A 14,068-nucleotide genomic window follows, 5' to 3' on the forward strand; every position below is an offset into this window, starting at 1 on the left:
GAGGTTTTTATACTTTTGGACATCTGTTATCACACGATATCATGTCCTGTTTTACCTAAGACGAGAAAACATAATAAAACATGTGATTTATTAAAAGTGAAAATGGCTGGAGCATTCTGAAACTGCTGAGATTTGTTATTTAAGCATGCATAACCACTTCAACTGTTAAAAGCAGCATTTGTTATTGCTAAGCTATAACTACTACTCAGCCATCTTACAGCTAAGTAGTCTTTATATTCAAAGCAGTAGTAGGAAGCCACATCCACCCCTCAACGCCTCTTATGAACCTTCTTTAAATCTCAGTTACCTCTGGGTTAATTAAATAAATAAATAAATAGATGCTAATTTGATATTGTTAGTTTGTTTTCTGCCTTTGTAAATGGCCGGTTTAGAATAATTAATGTGCCATGCATGCCTTTGCACTGTGGAAAGAAGCTAGTATACCTGAAGGGAGAACATGCAAATACAACACAGAAAGGCCCTACAATTTAAAACAGGCACCCTCTGACCTCTGTAGGTCTTTGATTCCTATGTTGTTTTGCTATTTCATTGTTCTGAGATTCCTGCATTGCCTTCAAAGACCAGTATGTACCTGCTGGATAAAGGTGCCTCAGAACCTGATCAAATATGGTGGGAACACAGAAAGTTTATCTGACAGTCTTAAGTCTTTCTCTGAACTCTGTCACCATCGTGCCATAAGAAATACACACAGCGTTGGCGTGTATAGTTTCACATTCACATCATACCATTACTGCTGTTAAATGTCAGGTCACCTTTGACCTGAACAGTGTGTAATGGGTACAATGATTAAATAACCTGTGTGAAGCGTGTATATGAAAAAGTTGTTTAACTTTAAGGCAGTTCTCTTATCAGTGTGGGGGGGGGGGCTGTAAACCGGTGAGATTTGCAGAGTCATGATGATACATCGAAACAGTAAGAACTCAAAATATATATAATAAGTAATATTGAAAAATTGTGAATTCATCATAAATCTTACATTTAATGTCAACAATGTTTGTTTTGAGGGTTTAACTGCCTGTTTCAGTACATTCCAGCTATAAAGGAGGACATGTCATGTGATTTATTTACAAAAGAGCCAGTCAACTAACAAATGTGGAACAAAAGTAAAAGGATGTTTCTTACTTACTTATGCTGCTATTGTAATGTGGAACGAAGCTGTAGCGGGACTGAGAGCGCTGCAGAGGACAATGAATTACTTATTATATACTACAAACAATGATAAAGAAGCTGGGTGGAGTTTTGAACAGTGTGCAAAGCTATAAAAAACTAGCAAGTTGTTGAATATTAATAGGTAGGTGAAGTACACCTAAAGCAATACATACATACATAAATACTGGAACAATATGAAAAAATATACATTTAAAATTTTTGTTAGTACCTCTGAAAACTGCTGCTGTCCTGACTGGTTAGACAACGAGGAGCAATTGCTAAGTTTCAAACCATCTGGAGAGGAACCAGCCAACTCTACTGATCTGTTGTGGGAACTGTGAATGACTAAAGGCACTACATATTTGTTTAATGTGCAAAAATTAGTCCAGAATTCCTTAAAGTGTTACTCAAAGCCAAGTAAGTATCTGGTTAAATTTGAAGGTCAATAACGTCAGTGTTATCTTAATTTAGAAGGTGGAAATTAGAGGTAAATGGTAGGTGGCCTGTATTTGTATAGCGCTTTACTAGTCCCTAAGGACCCCAAAGCTGGGGTGGAACGTTCAGTCATCCACACATTCACACACTGGTGATGGCAGCTACATTGTAGCCACAGCTGCCCTGGGGCGCACTGATAGAGGCGAGGCTGCCGGACACTGGCGCCACCGGGCCCTCTGACCACCACCAGTAGGCAACGGGTGAAGTGTGTTGCCCAAGGACAACGACCGAGACTGGCCGAGCCAGAGCTCGAACTGGCAACCGTCCGATTACAAGACGAACTGCCAACTCTTGAGCCACGATCGCCACAGAGCCTTTTGTTTTTAAGTCATGCCTCTAGTTTAACTTGTTACTTTGTATCATCTGGCTTCATGGATAAAGCTGGATGTCATCTACATAGCAATGAAAATGGTAATGGTCCCATCACAGAACTGTGCTGTGTAACACAATTATTAATTTTCATGTGTGCAGAAGACAGCCCATTCATATGCACAAATTGTACTCTGTTTAATATATATGATTTGACCCAGTGCACCGCAGTTTCTTTAATACCAGTGTTGTTTTAATCTCTGAAGTGCAATATGAAGGTCAAAAGTGTCAAATGCTGTATTGAGTTCTAACATGACAAGTACCAAATTCACTGTCCGAGGTCACGAGGTCATTCTCAACCTTCACTGGTGCTGTTTCTGTGCTATGATGAAACTCTTCAAATAGACCATTCCTCTACAACTAATCAGTCAGGTGTTTGATAACTACTCTTTCAAGAATTTTACAAATAAGAGGAAGGTTGGACATTAGACAGCTGTATGTCTTTAAGTAGCGGTTTAATTTAGACACACCTTGAACCCTGCGGTACAAATGCAAGTGTGACTTGACAAGATGCTCTCAAAAACTGTCTCATGGTGCCAAATGCAGCTGCAGCATTACTTCTAAAACCCCAGCCTCATCATATTTTTTATGATGATCTATGATAGTATGGATGATTTTATATTAGAAAAATACATTTACAATGTAGATTTATTGCTATTGTGTGCTTTTAATAACCTTACTTTGAAGTTGTTGAATTGTTTTGACACAAAATGAGTCTTAATTAAAAGCACTTTATTTGATTTCAGTTAATGCAAGTTTGAGTTGTACATCAAAAAGGAAGGAATCCAGTTTTAGAAACATGCCACAAATTGAGTAGTCATCATGAACACTGTCACTTTAACACAGATTATTTTATGGTATGCTATGGTGTGTGTATTTGATGCCTGGAACATCACTTTTCTTAAATCTTAAATCTCTTGCAAATAATTCTTCATGTGGAATCACACACTAAACTCTCTTTCACCACGGCTGGACTTCCTTGTCGGAGAGAAACTTTCCCTGAGGCTCTTTGGCTCCTGGAGGCAACAGGGCCAGGTAGACAGGAGTGATGGCGCCCTCGTCTGGTGACTTGGGAGCATCTGGTGAAGTGAGGTCAGTGCGCACCCATCCTGGACAGCAGGCATTCAAGAGGATCTGGAAAAACGAATAACAACGAGTCCATGAATAAGAAATGAGGTTTCAGTGGACTCCAAAAGGTTCGGAGATGGCTTTGTATGTAAGTTCATTAGAGCTTGTCTTATTTTAGTTACCCTGTCATTTGGTCTCTCCTTAGACAGACGACGAGCATGAATCATGGACAGCACCTTAAAACACAAACAAACACCCATATTTATAATCAGAGTCTCCGAGAAAAAAAAAGGCTTGAATTGATTCAGTTAATCAGTTCATTAGTCAACCTCCTAATCTAACATCCTGAAGAAAAACTGGGTAAATGTACCGTCACTCCAATCTTAGACACTGAATATGCCATATCAGGCCAACCATGCTGCTTGTGTTCGCCTTTCTTGGCATCATCGAGGAATTTTCTCATCAGTGCCACCAGCTCGTCCTCTGTGATGTCCTCGCTGCGGAAACGCTGCTGGAGTTCTGGGCTGCATTGCTTTAAACCCGTGACACTAAGCATGCTGGAGATATTCACCACACGACCTAAAATACATACAAAGAACTGCCGTTCACTGCTGCTCCAAAGCAACACCCATGATGCTACTTCCACCATGTTCTACAATAAGGGTGGTATTTCTGGTGTTTCATTCAATTATTCAGCTCTGCAGAGGACTTTTGTTAAAGTGGTGTCTGGGTTACTCAGCTTAGGCAGAACTATACAGCTTCCATTTTACAGCTAGATCAGTGAACTTTAGAAACACTCAACATTATAGAAACAGTTTATATATATCTATATATCTAGATAGATAGATAGATAGATAGATAGATAGATAGATAGATAGACACAGAGAGAGAGAGAGAGAGAGAGAGAGAGAGAGAGAGAGAGAGAGAGAGATAGGATATTTATTACTCCTGATAGACTAATGTCAATGACAATTAAAACTGATTCAAACAAACAGGATGCATGTGACCCCATCTTAGAGTGACACCAAATCTGAATGCCTTTGTTTACTTTTTGTGCACTTAGCACCAGAGTCTCTGCATCTGTACCTCCAGCTCTGATCATTGGCAGGAAATGTGTCGACATGTCTCTAGTTCCGAAAAAGTTTGTCGTCAGGATCACCTCTGCCTGAACACCTAAGGGAGTTGGATCTGACGCTGAAAGGAAAAAGTTAACATGCTGTGAACGCCATCCACTTCAATTCATAGCTGCAGTATTAAACTACCATATACATTGATCCAGGATGATATGTATTATTATAGAGTTCTAATGCTACCTTTGAATGCTGTTCCAGCATTATTGATGAGAATGTCCACTCCTCCATACTTCCCTTTAAAGTAGGCAGCAACGTTTTTAATGCTGTTCAAGTCATTGATGTCCAGCTGGTGGAACTTGGGTTTGAGTCCCTCTGAGTTCAGAGTCTTCACTGCTTCCTCACCCCGACCTCTGCAAAAGGACCAAAAAAGTTTCATGTACTTCTCAGTTAATTGAATATTTGTGGACCTCACTGTGAAACTTCAGAGTTAGGTGAATGTCTAGATATAAAAACCACAGTTACACGTGAAGGCCTTCACATCAATCAATCAGAATCAGAATCAGAATCAGAATACTTTATTGATCCCTGGGGGAAATTATTTTTTGTTACAGTGCTCCATTTTAAACCAACATTAAGACAAGACAGACAATACGCTAACTAAGAATAGTACAATATATACATATATATACATACATACATACATAAGTCACTTATAAATAAATATTTGGAAAAGAAACATGTGTAGCTGTAGCAGCAAACAGTGTGTTAAGTGGATGCGTTGTACAGGGAGATGGCCACAGGCAGGAATGATTTCCTGTGTCGTTCAGTGGTGCTTTTCGGTAATCTCAGTCTCTCACTGAACGAGCTCCTGTGACTGACCAGCATGTCATGGAGTGGGTGGGAGGTGTTATCCAACATTGTCTTTATCTTGGACAGCATCCGCCTCTCCGACACCACCTTGAGGGAGTCCAGCTCCATCCCCACAACATTGCTGGCCTTACAGATCAGTTTATTAAGTCTGTTGGCATCTGCGACCCTCAGCCTGCTCCCCCAGCATGCAACAGCATAGAGGATCGCACTGGCCACAACAGACTCATAGAAAATCCTCAGCATTTTCTGGCAGATGTTGAAGGACCTCAGTCGCCTCAACCAGGTCCAGCTGTCACCAGGTGAGTCACTTACACATCTCTGGAGGTGATGTAAACGTCTCCATCGAACTGCTTGCAGAGCGCTTGGACGATGGCCAGACCGATGCCTTTGTTACTGCCAGTAACCACTGCAACCTTGGTCGACATGTCTGCACATGCAGAAAGAGAGATATGAGTGTATGAAGTTTCATGTTGAGCCACTGATTATCAGATTGGAGGACATAAAGCTGCAGGACAATATCAGGAGAATCAGGCTGAGGCATTCACATGTATTCCCACATCAGAAAAAACATGTATGAATATTTATGGAATAGCTCCTTAGTTGTAGGTCAGTTCTCTTATCAGCAGTGTAAGAGGGCTGATTGTAAGACTTGCAGAGTCATGACAACATGTTAAAACAGACAAATCCAAATATATTTTCAATGAAAAACACAAGAAATTAAAGATGGATTAAATCAAAATTTGCAGAATTTATCATAAAACTCATTTTTAATGTAAACTCATGTTTTTGAAACCGTTTTAAATGTGGCTGTGGAATTATAGCATCGCATTAAATCAGTTTGATCATAAATTAGATTCGAAAAAGGAAAACATGTTATGAAATCCCCTGAATGTTAAGAACGACAGCCTTGATGAAACTTCAAGAAAAAATAAACCGATTTGGGACATCTTTTTATAACATGTAAAAATATGATTAGACCTACTTTTAAGTTGAGATATGATTAAAATGTACTCTCTGTTTTCAGTCCATTTTTATTTTAAAAGAGGATATTTGGATATAACCATTTCCTCAGAATTATGAGAAGATTTTAAGAAACAGTCAGCTACCAAATGTGGAACAAAAGATAAAAAAGGTTTCTTACTTACTGCTGTTGTGATTCTGAAGGGAGCTGTAGCAGCACTGAGAGGGATGCAGAGGACAATGAATGATATACTGCAAATAGTGGGAGGGAAGCTGGGTGGAGTTTTGAACATTATCAGCATGTAAAGCAATGATAAACTAACAGGTAGTTGAATATTAAAAGTACACATAAAACAATAACATTCAATACTGAACCAAAATGAAAAAAATTATTCTGTTAATACAGCTGAAAACTGCTGCTGTCCTGATTAAACAGACAATAGTTTATACGCTGGTTAAGTGCAGAGCATCAGCTTTTACAGGTTTGCTTATTCTCAAAATGGCCAAAAATGTTCCAAAGAATCTTATTATAGAGAAAATATCCGAGAGCTCCGAGATGCTGGAGACAGATTTCCTTACAGAAACATTGAAGGAAACGGTTTCCAGGGCCTAATCCGTGGATCGACTTCCTTCGAGGCGTGGACGTCTATCAGCAGAGAATGTCCCTTAGTCTGTAACACAGTCAAATATATTCTCAAGTAATATTCAAGCATGCCATTCAGCGTGTTAGTACGAGCTCGGGAGCAGCTTGGGAGAACAAGAAAACAGAGACTGCTTCAGGTTGTCTTCCCAAATTGACTCAACTTTATTCACAAGTACAACAGTTTATATAGAGGGTAAAATTCATGAGACAGCAGATTTATCAGTTTAAACCAGTACAGACCAAGATAAGGCAGCGTCTTCCTGCCCATGGGTGAAGAAGCATCCTTTGTGTAGTTTATCAGTTCAGCTACAATTGTGATTATCTCAGCGACATATTTTCAAGGCACAAAACAAAGAGTTCTTTCATTAGTGAAATCTGAAACAAACCATTTGGCCTTCAACAGGCGTCTAAAAGATTAAGAAACTAATGTAGCTGAGGGAGTGATCTCTGTGGTATTTCAACCTTGTACCAGCCTGTGATTCTCACACATCAATTCTTGGGTCAAAGAGAAAAATAACTAAAACAAAGGGGCCTTATTGAATGACAGAGTTTTCCTGTATAATGTCACTATAAAACAATATCCAGTAAATGCTACCATGGTACTAAAATACCTAACAAACGTGAAGAGGAAACTGGACAAACCAAAGAAAAGGTGAAGATGGTGGAGGAGTGGCTGATGCACTCTGGGTGTGTAATACAGGGACACTGTAACATTCAGACCACTCAACCTTATGTTTTGAAGTCACTTTATTTGGTATTTTGACTGGAGATCCACATGTTTTATTTTAAAGAAACACAAAAAAACAGCATTTTGTATAGAATTCTAGTAATTCTGAACAATTAGCTTAATCCAGTTAAGGCAAGTATATGAAGTCAAAGATATGAAAATGTTATGTACTGAAGGCTTTGCCGACAATTCAACATTTCAAGGATTCACTTTCATTTTGATTCGTTCCAGCTAGCAGACACACACACAGTACTGTACTGTTACTGAGAATAAAACGAACAATTTGGGTTCTATTACCAAACTATTTGGATAAGAGTTAAACTCTGTCCTAAAAAAAACCCATCCCAGAGCTTTAGCAATGTCAGTTTATGTTACTGATTGTTTGTTATGTTGGGTGACTTTCATTCTTTAAATGTTTCACAGTTTTGCGATTTCACCAAATTGTGTTATCGCTTTGAGTTTCACACGCTCATCACCACTTCTGAACAGTCTTTTCAGAGACAAACTGTCCATGAGGCTCTTTGGCTCCAGATGGCAGCAAAGCCAGGTAGACCGGCGTGACAGCGCCCTCGTCTGGTGACTTGGGAGCTTTTGGTCCAGCCATGTCAGTGCGCACCCATCCTGGGCAGCAGGCGTTCAACAGGATCTTTTAAAAGAATCAAATGAAAACAAAATCTGTTAGCAACGACGATTTAATGTAGGTCTGGGCGATATATGTAAATACAGAATTTATTAAATTTAACGGAGTTAGAAGTTAACAGGACGTTAGCTCGCTAGTTTCCACCTAAACATGACATACCATGTTCTGACTGATAGATTTTTGAAACTAATTCAAACGTACAGCTCTGCTACCACTTCCAACATAAATGAAGACAGAAAACTAAACAGCAGTGGCGTTCGCAGGGTTACTGAAGTTGGACTACCTGGTATATAATGTTGTGCTACGTGATTGCTAGCGACACAGCTATGTTAGCATAACATTAGCACAGTGAAGCTGGAGGATGAACGCCAACTTTTTTTTCCACTCGATAAAAGTTAACGTGACGGATTCTGGTGGTCAGGGACAAATGCAATCGCACAGCAGGATGCTATACATACTTCAGTCAGGAGAACAACTGAGATCATTCATCCACAATACGAGGTTAGTTATGGGAATAGAACAGCTGCGAGAGAATTCAACATTAATGAATCAATGTTACGGAAGTGGAGGAAGCACAGTTTTTGGCTTTCCCCATACTTCAAAAGTGCTTAATCTCTTTGCTGTGACTGTCGCCCGCCATAATTTGCAGATGATAATGGTTGTAGCCGCTGCGATGCTTTTGACCAAAACAGGCGCAGCTTGATGACATCATCAACATGCGCTATCGCGATAGAGCGATAGCGCAATTCTCTATCGTTGGCCAAATTTATATCGTTTCTGTCGCCCACCCCTAATTTCATGGACCCAAGACCACAAAAAAAACAAAACAAAAACCACTGAATATAGAAGTTCTGCATTGTTAGTTATATATTTCAGTTACCCCATCATTCGGTCTCTCCTTGGTCAGACGACGAGCATGAATCATGGACAGCACCTTTAAAAACATCCACACACAAATATAATCAGTGTCTTATAATATGGTTTCAGGTCAAATCTTCATGGCTCTGATTTAATAACAGCGAACGCACTAATCAAACGTACCGTCACTCCAATTTTAGACACTCCATAGGCCGTGTCAGGCCAGCCGCACTCTTTATGTTCGCCTTTCTTGGCCTCATCGACAAATCGTTGCATCAGTTCCACCAGCTCCTCCTCTGTGATGTTCTCGTTGCGGAAACGCTGCTGGAGGTCCGGGCTGCACTTGCTCAAAGCACTGACACTAACCATGCTGGAGACGTTCACCACACGACCTAAAACACACAGACGTACACACACAAGAATCTGAAGATGGAAAACAAACAGGACGTTTGTCTCCTTCGTGCTCTTAGAGTCCTTTAAACTTTAAACTCCAAACAGCTTCCATCTGAGGTTTGTTTCAGAGACTGATGGATAAGCTTTGAGCAGGTTCTCCAGGAGGACTTCTGATGTTCAGTTAAATGTGTGTTCTTGTTTTTTTAGACCCGTGTTTATGTAGCTATGATGTATCAGAATGGCTGCTGTGAAAAAGCTTTCCTGCTTTCTTTAGCCAATGCCTATTCTTCTCATCTGTCCTCTGCTCTCCTGCCTGTCAGGCAGAAATAAATCTCAGTAAGCCATGCTGAAGGAGGTCTTAAAATTAATTTGGAGGACAAATAGGAAGGGAGGCTGCATAATCGAAGATGCATAGTTTTATCATCTGCAGAAGCGAACTGGCATACAGCTAGGATACAGACATCATAGCAAGAAGAAGACTCCAAACAACTCTTCCTGATTGATGTCTAATATATTTAAAAACTAAAAGTTTCTCATTATCAGTTACTGACATGTACGCTCACTCAATTAAAAATGCAAACTTTCAAGTAAAATATGATGCAGACTGGGTCCAGCTAGGGCTGTTCGATATAACGATATATATCAGATGACGATATAAAAACATCTATCGTTTCATTTTGCGCTATCATTTGTTTCATGGTGTCGCAAAATAAACTGTTTACGGCAATATTTTTTCATGGTTCTGATGGTCACTGTAGTGGCTGTATTAATTTCTTAAAGTTCTCTCTTTCTCTTATATTTAATATAACCACACTAAGGACGGACAAGCGACTGTTTTTATGCGTTGTCGTTAGCAACAACGACGGTAAAACCATCACGTGTCCGCTTGTTTATTTTCGACATAAACCTTTCAGAATAAAGCTCAAGATCCTGTTGAAACTTTTCAAAATAAACTGAATCGCGTGAAAAAGTATGCAGAGTGTTTATGGATGAGGAACAAAGAAGAGCCGCCAGGTGCTAAAAAATAAACCTTAGACTCAAACGTTAGAACAGGCTTTTCCCCGCAGCACGCCGTGAAATAAATACTCACAAAGAAAACGGCGGCCTTTACAACTTATGTCTAAAAATGTATCGTTTCATGCATCGGTTAAAACACTCAACTCCAGGTACACGACGCCCAGCTGGAAACACGTCACACAAGTCGAGCTGCCCGAGATTCACAGAAAATTTAAAATTTTTATGATTTATATCGTTATCGGGACGGTCGAGGTCTTTTATCGGGATATGAGATTTTGGTCATATCGCACAGCCCTAGGTCCAGCTGTACCTCCAGACTTGATGATCTCACTGAAGACAGTCCACATCTTTCTGGTGGAGAGGAAGTTTGTCTTGAGGGTCACCTCCGCCTGGGTGCCAAACGGAGTCGTGTCTGCCACTGAGGAGACAGCGTGATCTCCGTCAACAGTGTGTGCAGCTCCACAGCACTATGATATACATCAGCACAAGAAGTAAACTACCTTTGAAAGCTATCCCAGCGTTATTGATGAGGACGTCCACTCCTCCGTATTTCTGTTTGAAGAACTCAGCGGCGGTTTTGATGCTGTCCAGATCGTCGATGTCCAGCTGGTGAAACAGGGGCTTCAGTCCCTCTGAGTTCAGAGCCTTCACCGCTGCCTCACCACGGCCTCTGCAAGAGGAGCAAAACATCCTCATTTATATTCACTTTGTCTTCAATCTCATCGTTTACACCTTATACCAGCTGAGATTCTCAGTCTCTCTCTCTTCATTTTGTCCCCAAAGGCCCTGAAACATGATGAAGTTCCATCACTGGCCTGGCCACATTACCACGGTCATTTGCTGTACACATAATGGAACAAATGTGCAGCAAGACGTGTTCACAATTTCAGGTTGAAATAATCAAACGTTCTTTTTTACCCCCGTGTGCGTGCTCAGAGCCTGAAGCAAGAAGCTTGGATGAACAAACAAACCACAGATGCAGTTCCTGTTAGCTCTGACCGAGCTTTAGTTTTGTTTAAGCTCTTGGTATGCAAAAGTGTTGAGATGATTAAACTGCAGATACGTGAACATTTATCAACTTGGTCCAGGTGTCACCAGGTGAGTCACTTACACATTTCTGGCAGTGAGGTAAACGTCTCCTTCAAACTGCTTGCAGAGCGCTCGGACAATGGCCAGACCAATGCCCTTGTTACTTCCAGTTACCACGGCAACTCGGATTGACATGTCTGTACAAAGAGAGAGAGGCATCAGTGTCTGAAGTCATGAGTTCACACAAGTGTTGGTTCAACTTGGAGGTGGGCCCTGCTCTGGGAGCAATGGCTATCTAAGAAAAATAAAGTTTTAGCGACATTATCAGGCTGAATTTGATTTTTTTATTATATTAAAAAAAAAATCGTACAAACAGATAAAATTAAAGAATTCTCTAAAATATTCATTTAATTGCAGCCTGACATGAATGTACTGAGATGTCAGCATCACGACCCAGTGCTCACAGCTAAGCACAATCATCTGTGTTGTTTTATTTGTTATTTGTGTGGGAAACGTTTAAAAAAAAAAAGCGGGGGGGGGGGGGGTTCCTGCACGAAAATTTTCTGGCAGGTGTTTTTGACTTTTTCTCCACTCTATGCTACACAGTGCTGTCACTTTTTCCTGTGTCCCTGTGCAGGCATACAGTCCAGCCCCAATGTAGACTTTTATTTGGTTCTCTGGGCTGTGCAGTTTTCCTAGTTGCTGCAGCCTGAAGGCACAGTTAGCTCACTGAGGCTGGGGTGCCTGCCCTGACACGGTGGTTGCATGGGAGGGCAGCCACCGCCTGAGTTTTCTGTCCCTTTGTTCCAAGTGTGTCCTTTATGTGTCAGATACTATAGATGGCCTATTTCCTTCTCAATTTAGTGTTTGTCTGCTTTAGTTTTTAAATTCTCTCCCCAGTTTTTCATCTGTAGCTGTTGGATAACTGGCCCAACCGTGAATATGTATGTTACATCTAAGTGCAGCTTCAGGCCTGGTGGAAGTCTAAGGGGAAAAATCAGTGAGGGAAAAAAGTGCACTGTCAGTTTAAGGAAGTAAATACTGGAATAGCTTATTATCAATCAATCTTTATTTATAAAGCACTCTTCATACAAAAAATGTAGCACAAAGTGCTTTACATGGTTAAAAGCAGCCCACCCCACCCCGCCCTCCAACTCACTCCCCACACTCTCATTAACATAAACGATCATGAATACACACATCTCCTCCCCCCCTTTAATTAGGATAAAGGGATGTTCTGCATATTTTTAAAGCAGAATTGAAACAGTGCCTCATTGTAAACCAGATCACTCATCTCCTGTATTTCTTACTTGGATATTGTACATGTAGGGCGCTGCACGGGTAAATGAGCAGTTTCGCGGATGTCAAACAAAAGTTTTTCATGGCTGTTTTTCTCTGTTTGTGAAAGAGGGTTTGACAACCGCTGCGTTAAACACACCAACAGGAGGCAAACAGACTTACGTTTAGATAAAGTGAGTCAGCTCTGTAAGTGCGTAGAGGTCAAAGTGAAAAACGGAAGCCTGCTGAGTCACGATGACAGTTCCAGAGAGAAAAATAGTGGGAAAACAAATCCACATATATTGCTCCAATAGTTTCAGGGGAGAAATGAATTGAATGCACATACTGCAGCTTTGAAATGCACTGCAGAATGTGGATTAAATAAGTTTAGTTTAATTGTAAACTACGTTGTTGGAGAGAGAAATAACATCGTGGAAGAGACAAAGTGAGTAAAAAACGTCTTAAATGCATTTAGAATTTATTTAGAACTACAAATTAAATTTCTTTTAGCAATTGTTGTTTGTTTTTTTTAATGTCACAATCCCAACCCTGCACCTTTATCCGGGTTTGCACCGGCAAAAGTGACCCGAAATAGGCACTCTGGTGGAGTTACTTTGTGTGTGTGTGTTTATGAGTAGTTTTAAACCTTGTGATCCACAAAACAGCATAACAGTGAAGAACTGACTGCGTTAGTCAGTGCGGGAGCAGCGGCTTCGCTCATGCGCGATTCATTTGCAGTTTGGACGCATAGAGGTGAACATCTCCTACCCTGATAGCAGCTGCGTGAGGACCATCCTCCACCTGTGAGCGCTTTGGCGCGGGCGAGGTGCCAACGACAGCAACCGCTGCTTGTTGAGAGTAGGGGCGATACCCTCGTTCACGTCAAAAAAAAAAAACGTCATAAATAAGTCTCTAATAACACCAGAAAAAGTCGCCAGATTTGTCGCTAGTCGCTTTTCTGGAAAAAAGTCGCGAAGGGGGTCTGAAAACTCGCTAAATATAGCGTCAAAGTCGCTAAGTTGACAACACTGGTTTTACGAGGCATGTGCAAACAGAACGTGACTGTAAATTACAGCGTGGAATTAATAATTTGTCCAAACTTCCCGTTTAAAAGCCTTTGATCGAAGAGAGTCCGAAGACCTTTCACCAGCGTCTCTCTCTCTGTTACATAACGCTGACTTTCAGTTTGCAGGTCGGCCCGACGCCTCCTTAAATCCGCTAAAATTCAAACAAGCTGCCGACAAACGAAAACTGTAAGATGTAGCGGAGGCCTCACACTTACTGAAGCTGGGGTTTGGTCCTGAATGAGGCTGCAGAGAGGACAAAAAGCGCTGCACATGAAAATGTACGACTGTAAAAAAAACAGAAAAAGAAGAAAAGCAGGGCGGCGTTCTGCGCAGGATCGGTGCGCATCCCCGGAAAAACAAGTGGAACACGTGGGTTGGGTTATGGATGAGCTGTACTGCGAGGAGGACAAT

General features: G+C 40.9%; 2 protein-coding genes across 4 annotated transcripts; both read right to left on the reverse strand.

Annotated features, from left to right (window-relative positions):
* Positions 1–2,745: 2,745 nt before the first annotated feature.
* LOC113034610 (carbonyl reductase [NADPH] 1-like) lies at positions 2,746–6,687 on the reverse strand. 3 transcript variants are annotated; one of them, XM_026189316.1, is made up of 8 exons: positions 6,585–6,687; positions 6,191–6,224; positions 5,358–5,472; positions 4,416–4,585; positions 4,189–4,296; positions 3,473–3,681; positions 3,285–3,338; positions 2,746–3,168 (listed from the first exon to the last, which is right to left on the reverse strand). In XM_026189316.1, the coding sequence occupies exons 3-8, from the start codon at positions 5,468–5,470 to the stop codon at positions 2,995–2,997; spliced, it is 828 nt and encodes a 275-aa protein (XP_026045101.1). In that variant the 5' UTR covers positions 5,471–5,472; positions 6,191–6,224; positions 6,585–6,687; the 3' UTR covers positions 2,746–2,994. The 3 variants fall into 3 exon arrangements, with proteins under 3 accessions (XP_026045101.1, XP_026045103.1, XP_026045102.1); XM_026189318.1 differs by having other exon boundaries at positions 6,191–6,257; XM_026189317.1 differs by having other exon boundaries at positions 6,191–6,278.
* A 690-nt stretch (positions 6,688–7,377) lies between these two features.
* Positions 7,378–14,068, reverse strand: LOC113034612 (carbonyl reductase [NADPH] 1-like). Its single transcript, XM_026189320.1, has 7 exons — positions 13,873–14,068; positions 11,395–11,509; positions 10,784–10,953; positions 10,594–10,701; positions 9,057–9,265; positions 8,896–8,949; positions 7,378–8,021 (listed from the first exon to the last, which is right to left on the reverse strand). Exons 2-7 carry the CDS (start codon positions 11,505–11,507, stop codon positions 7,848–7,850), a joined length of 828 nt encoding a protein of 275 aa, XP_026045105.1. The 5' UTR covers positions 11,508–11,509; positions 13,873–14,068; the 3' UTR covers positions 7,378–7,847.

This window comes from Astatotilapia calliptera, chromosome 13 (genome assembly GCF_900246225.1).
Source record: "Astatotilapia calliptera chromosome 13, fAstCal1.2, whole genome shotgun sequence".
In the NCBI taxonomy this organism is placed as follows: domain Eukaryota; kingdom Metazoa; phylum Chordata; class Actinopteri; order Cichliformes; family Cichlidae; genus Astatotilapia; species Astatotilapia calliptera.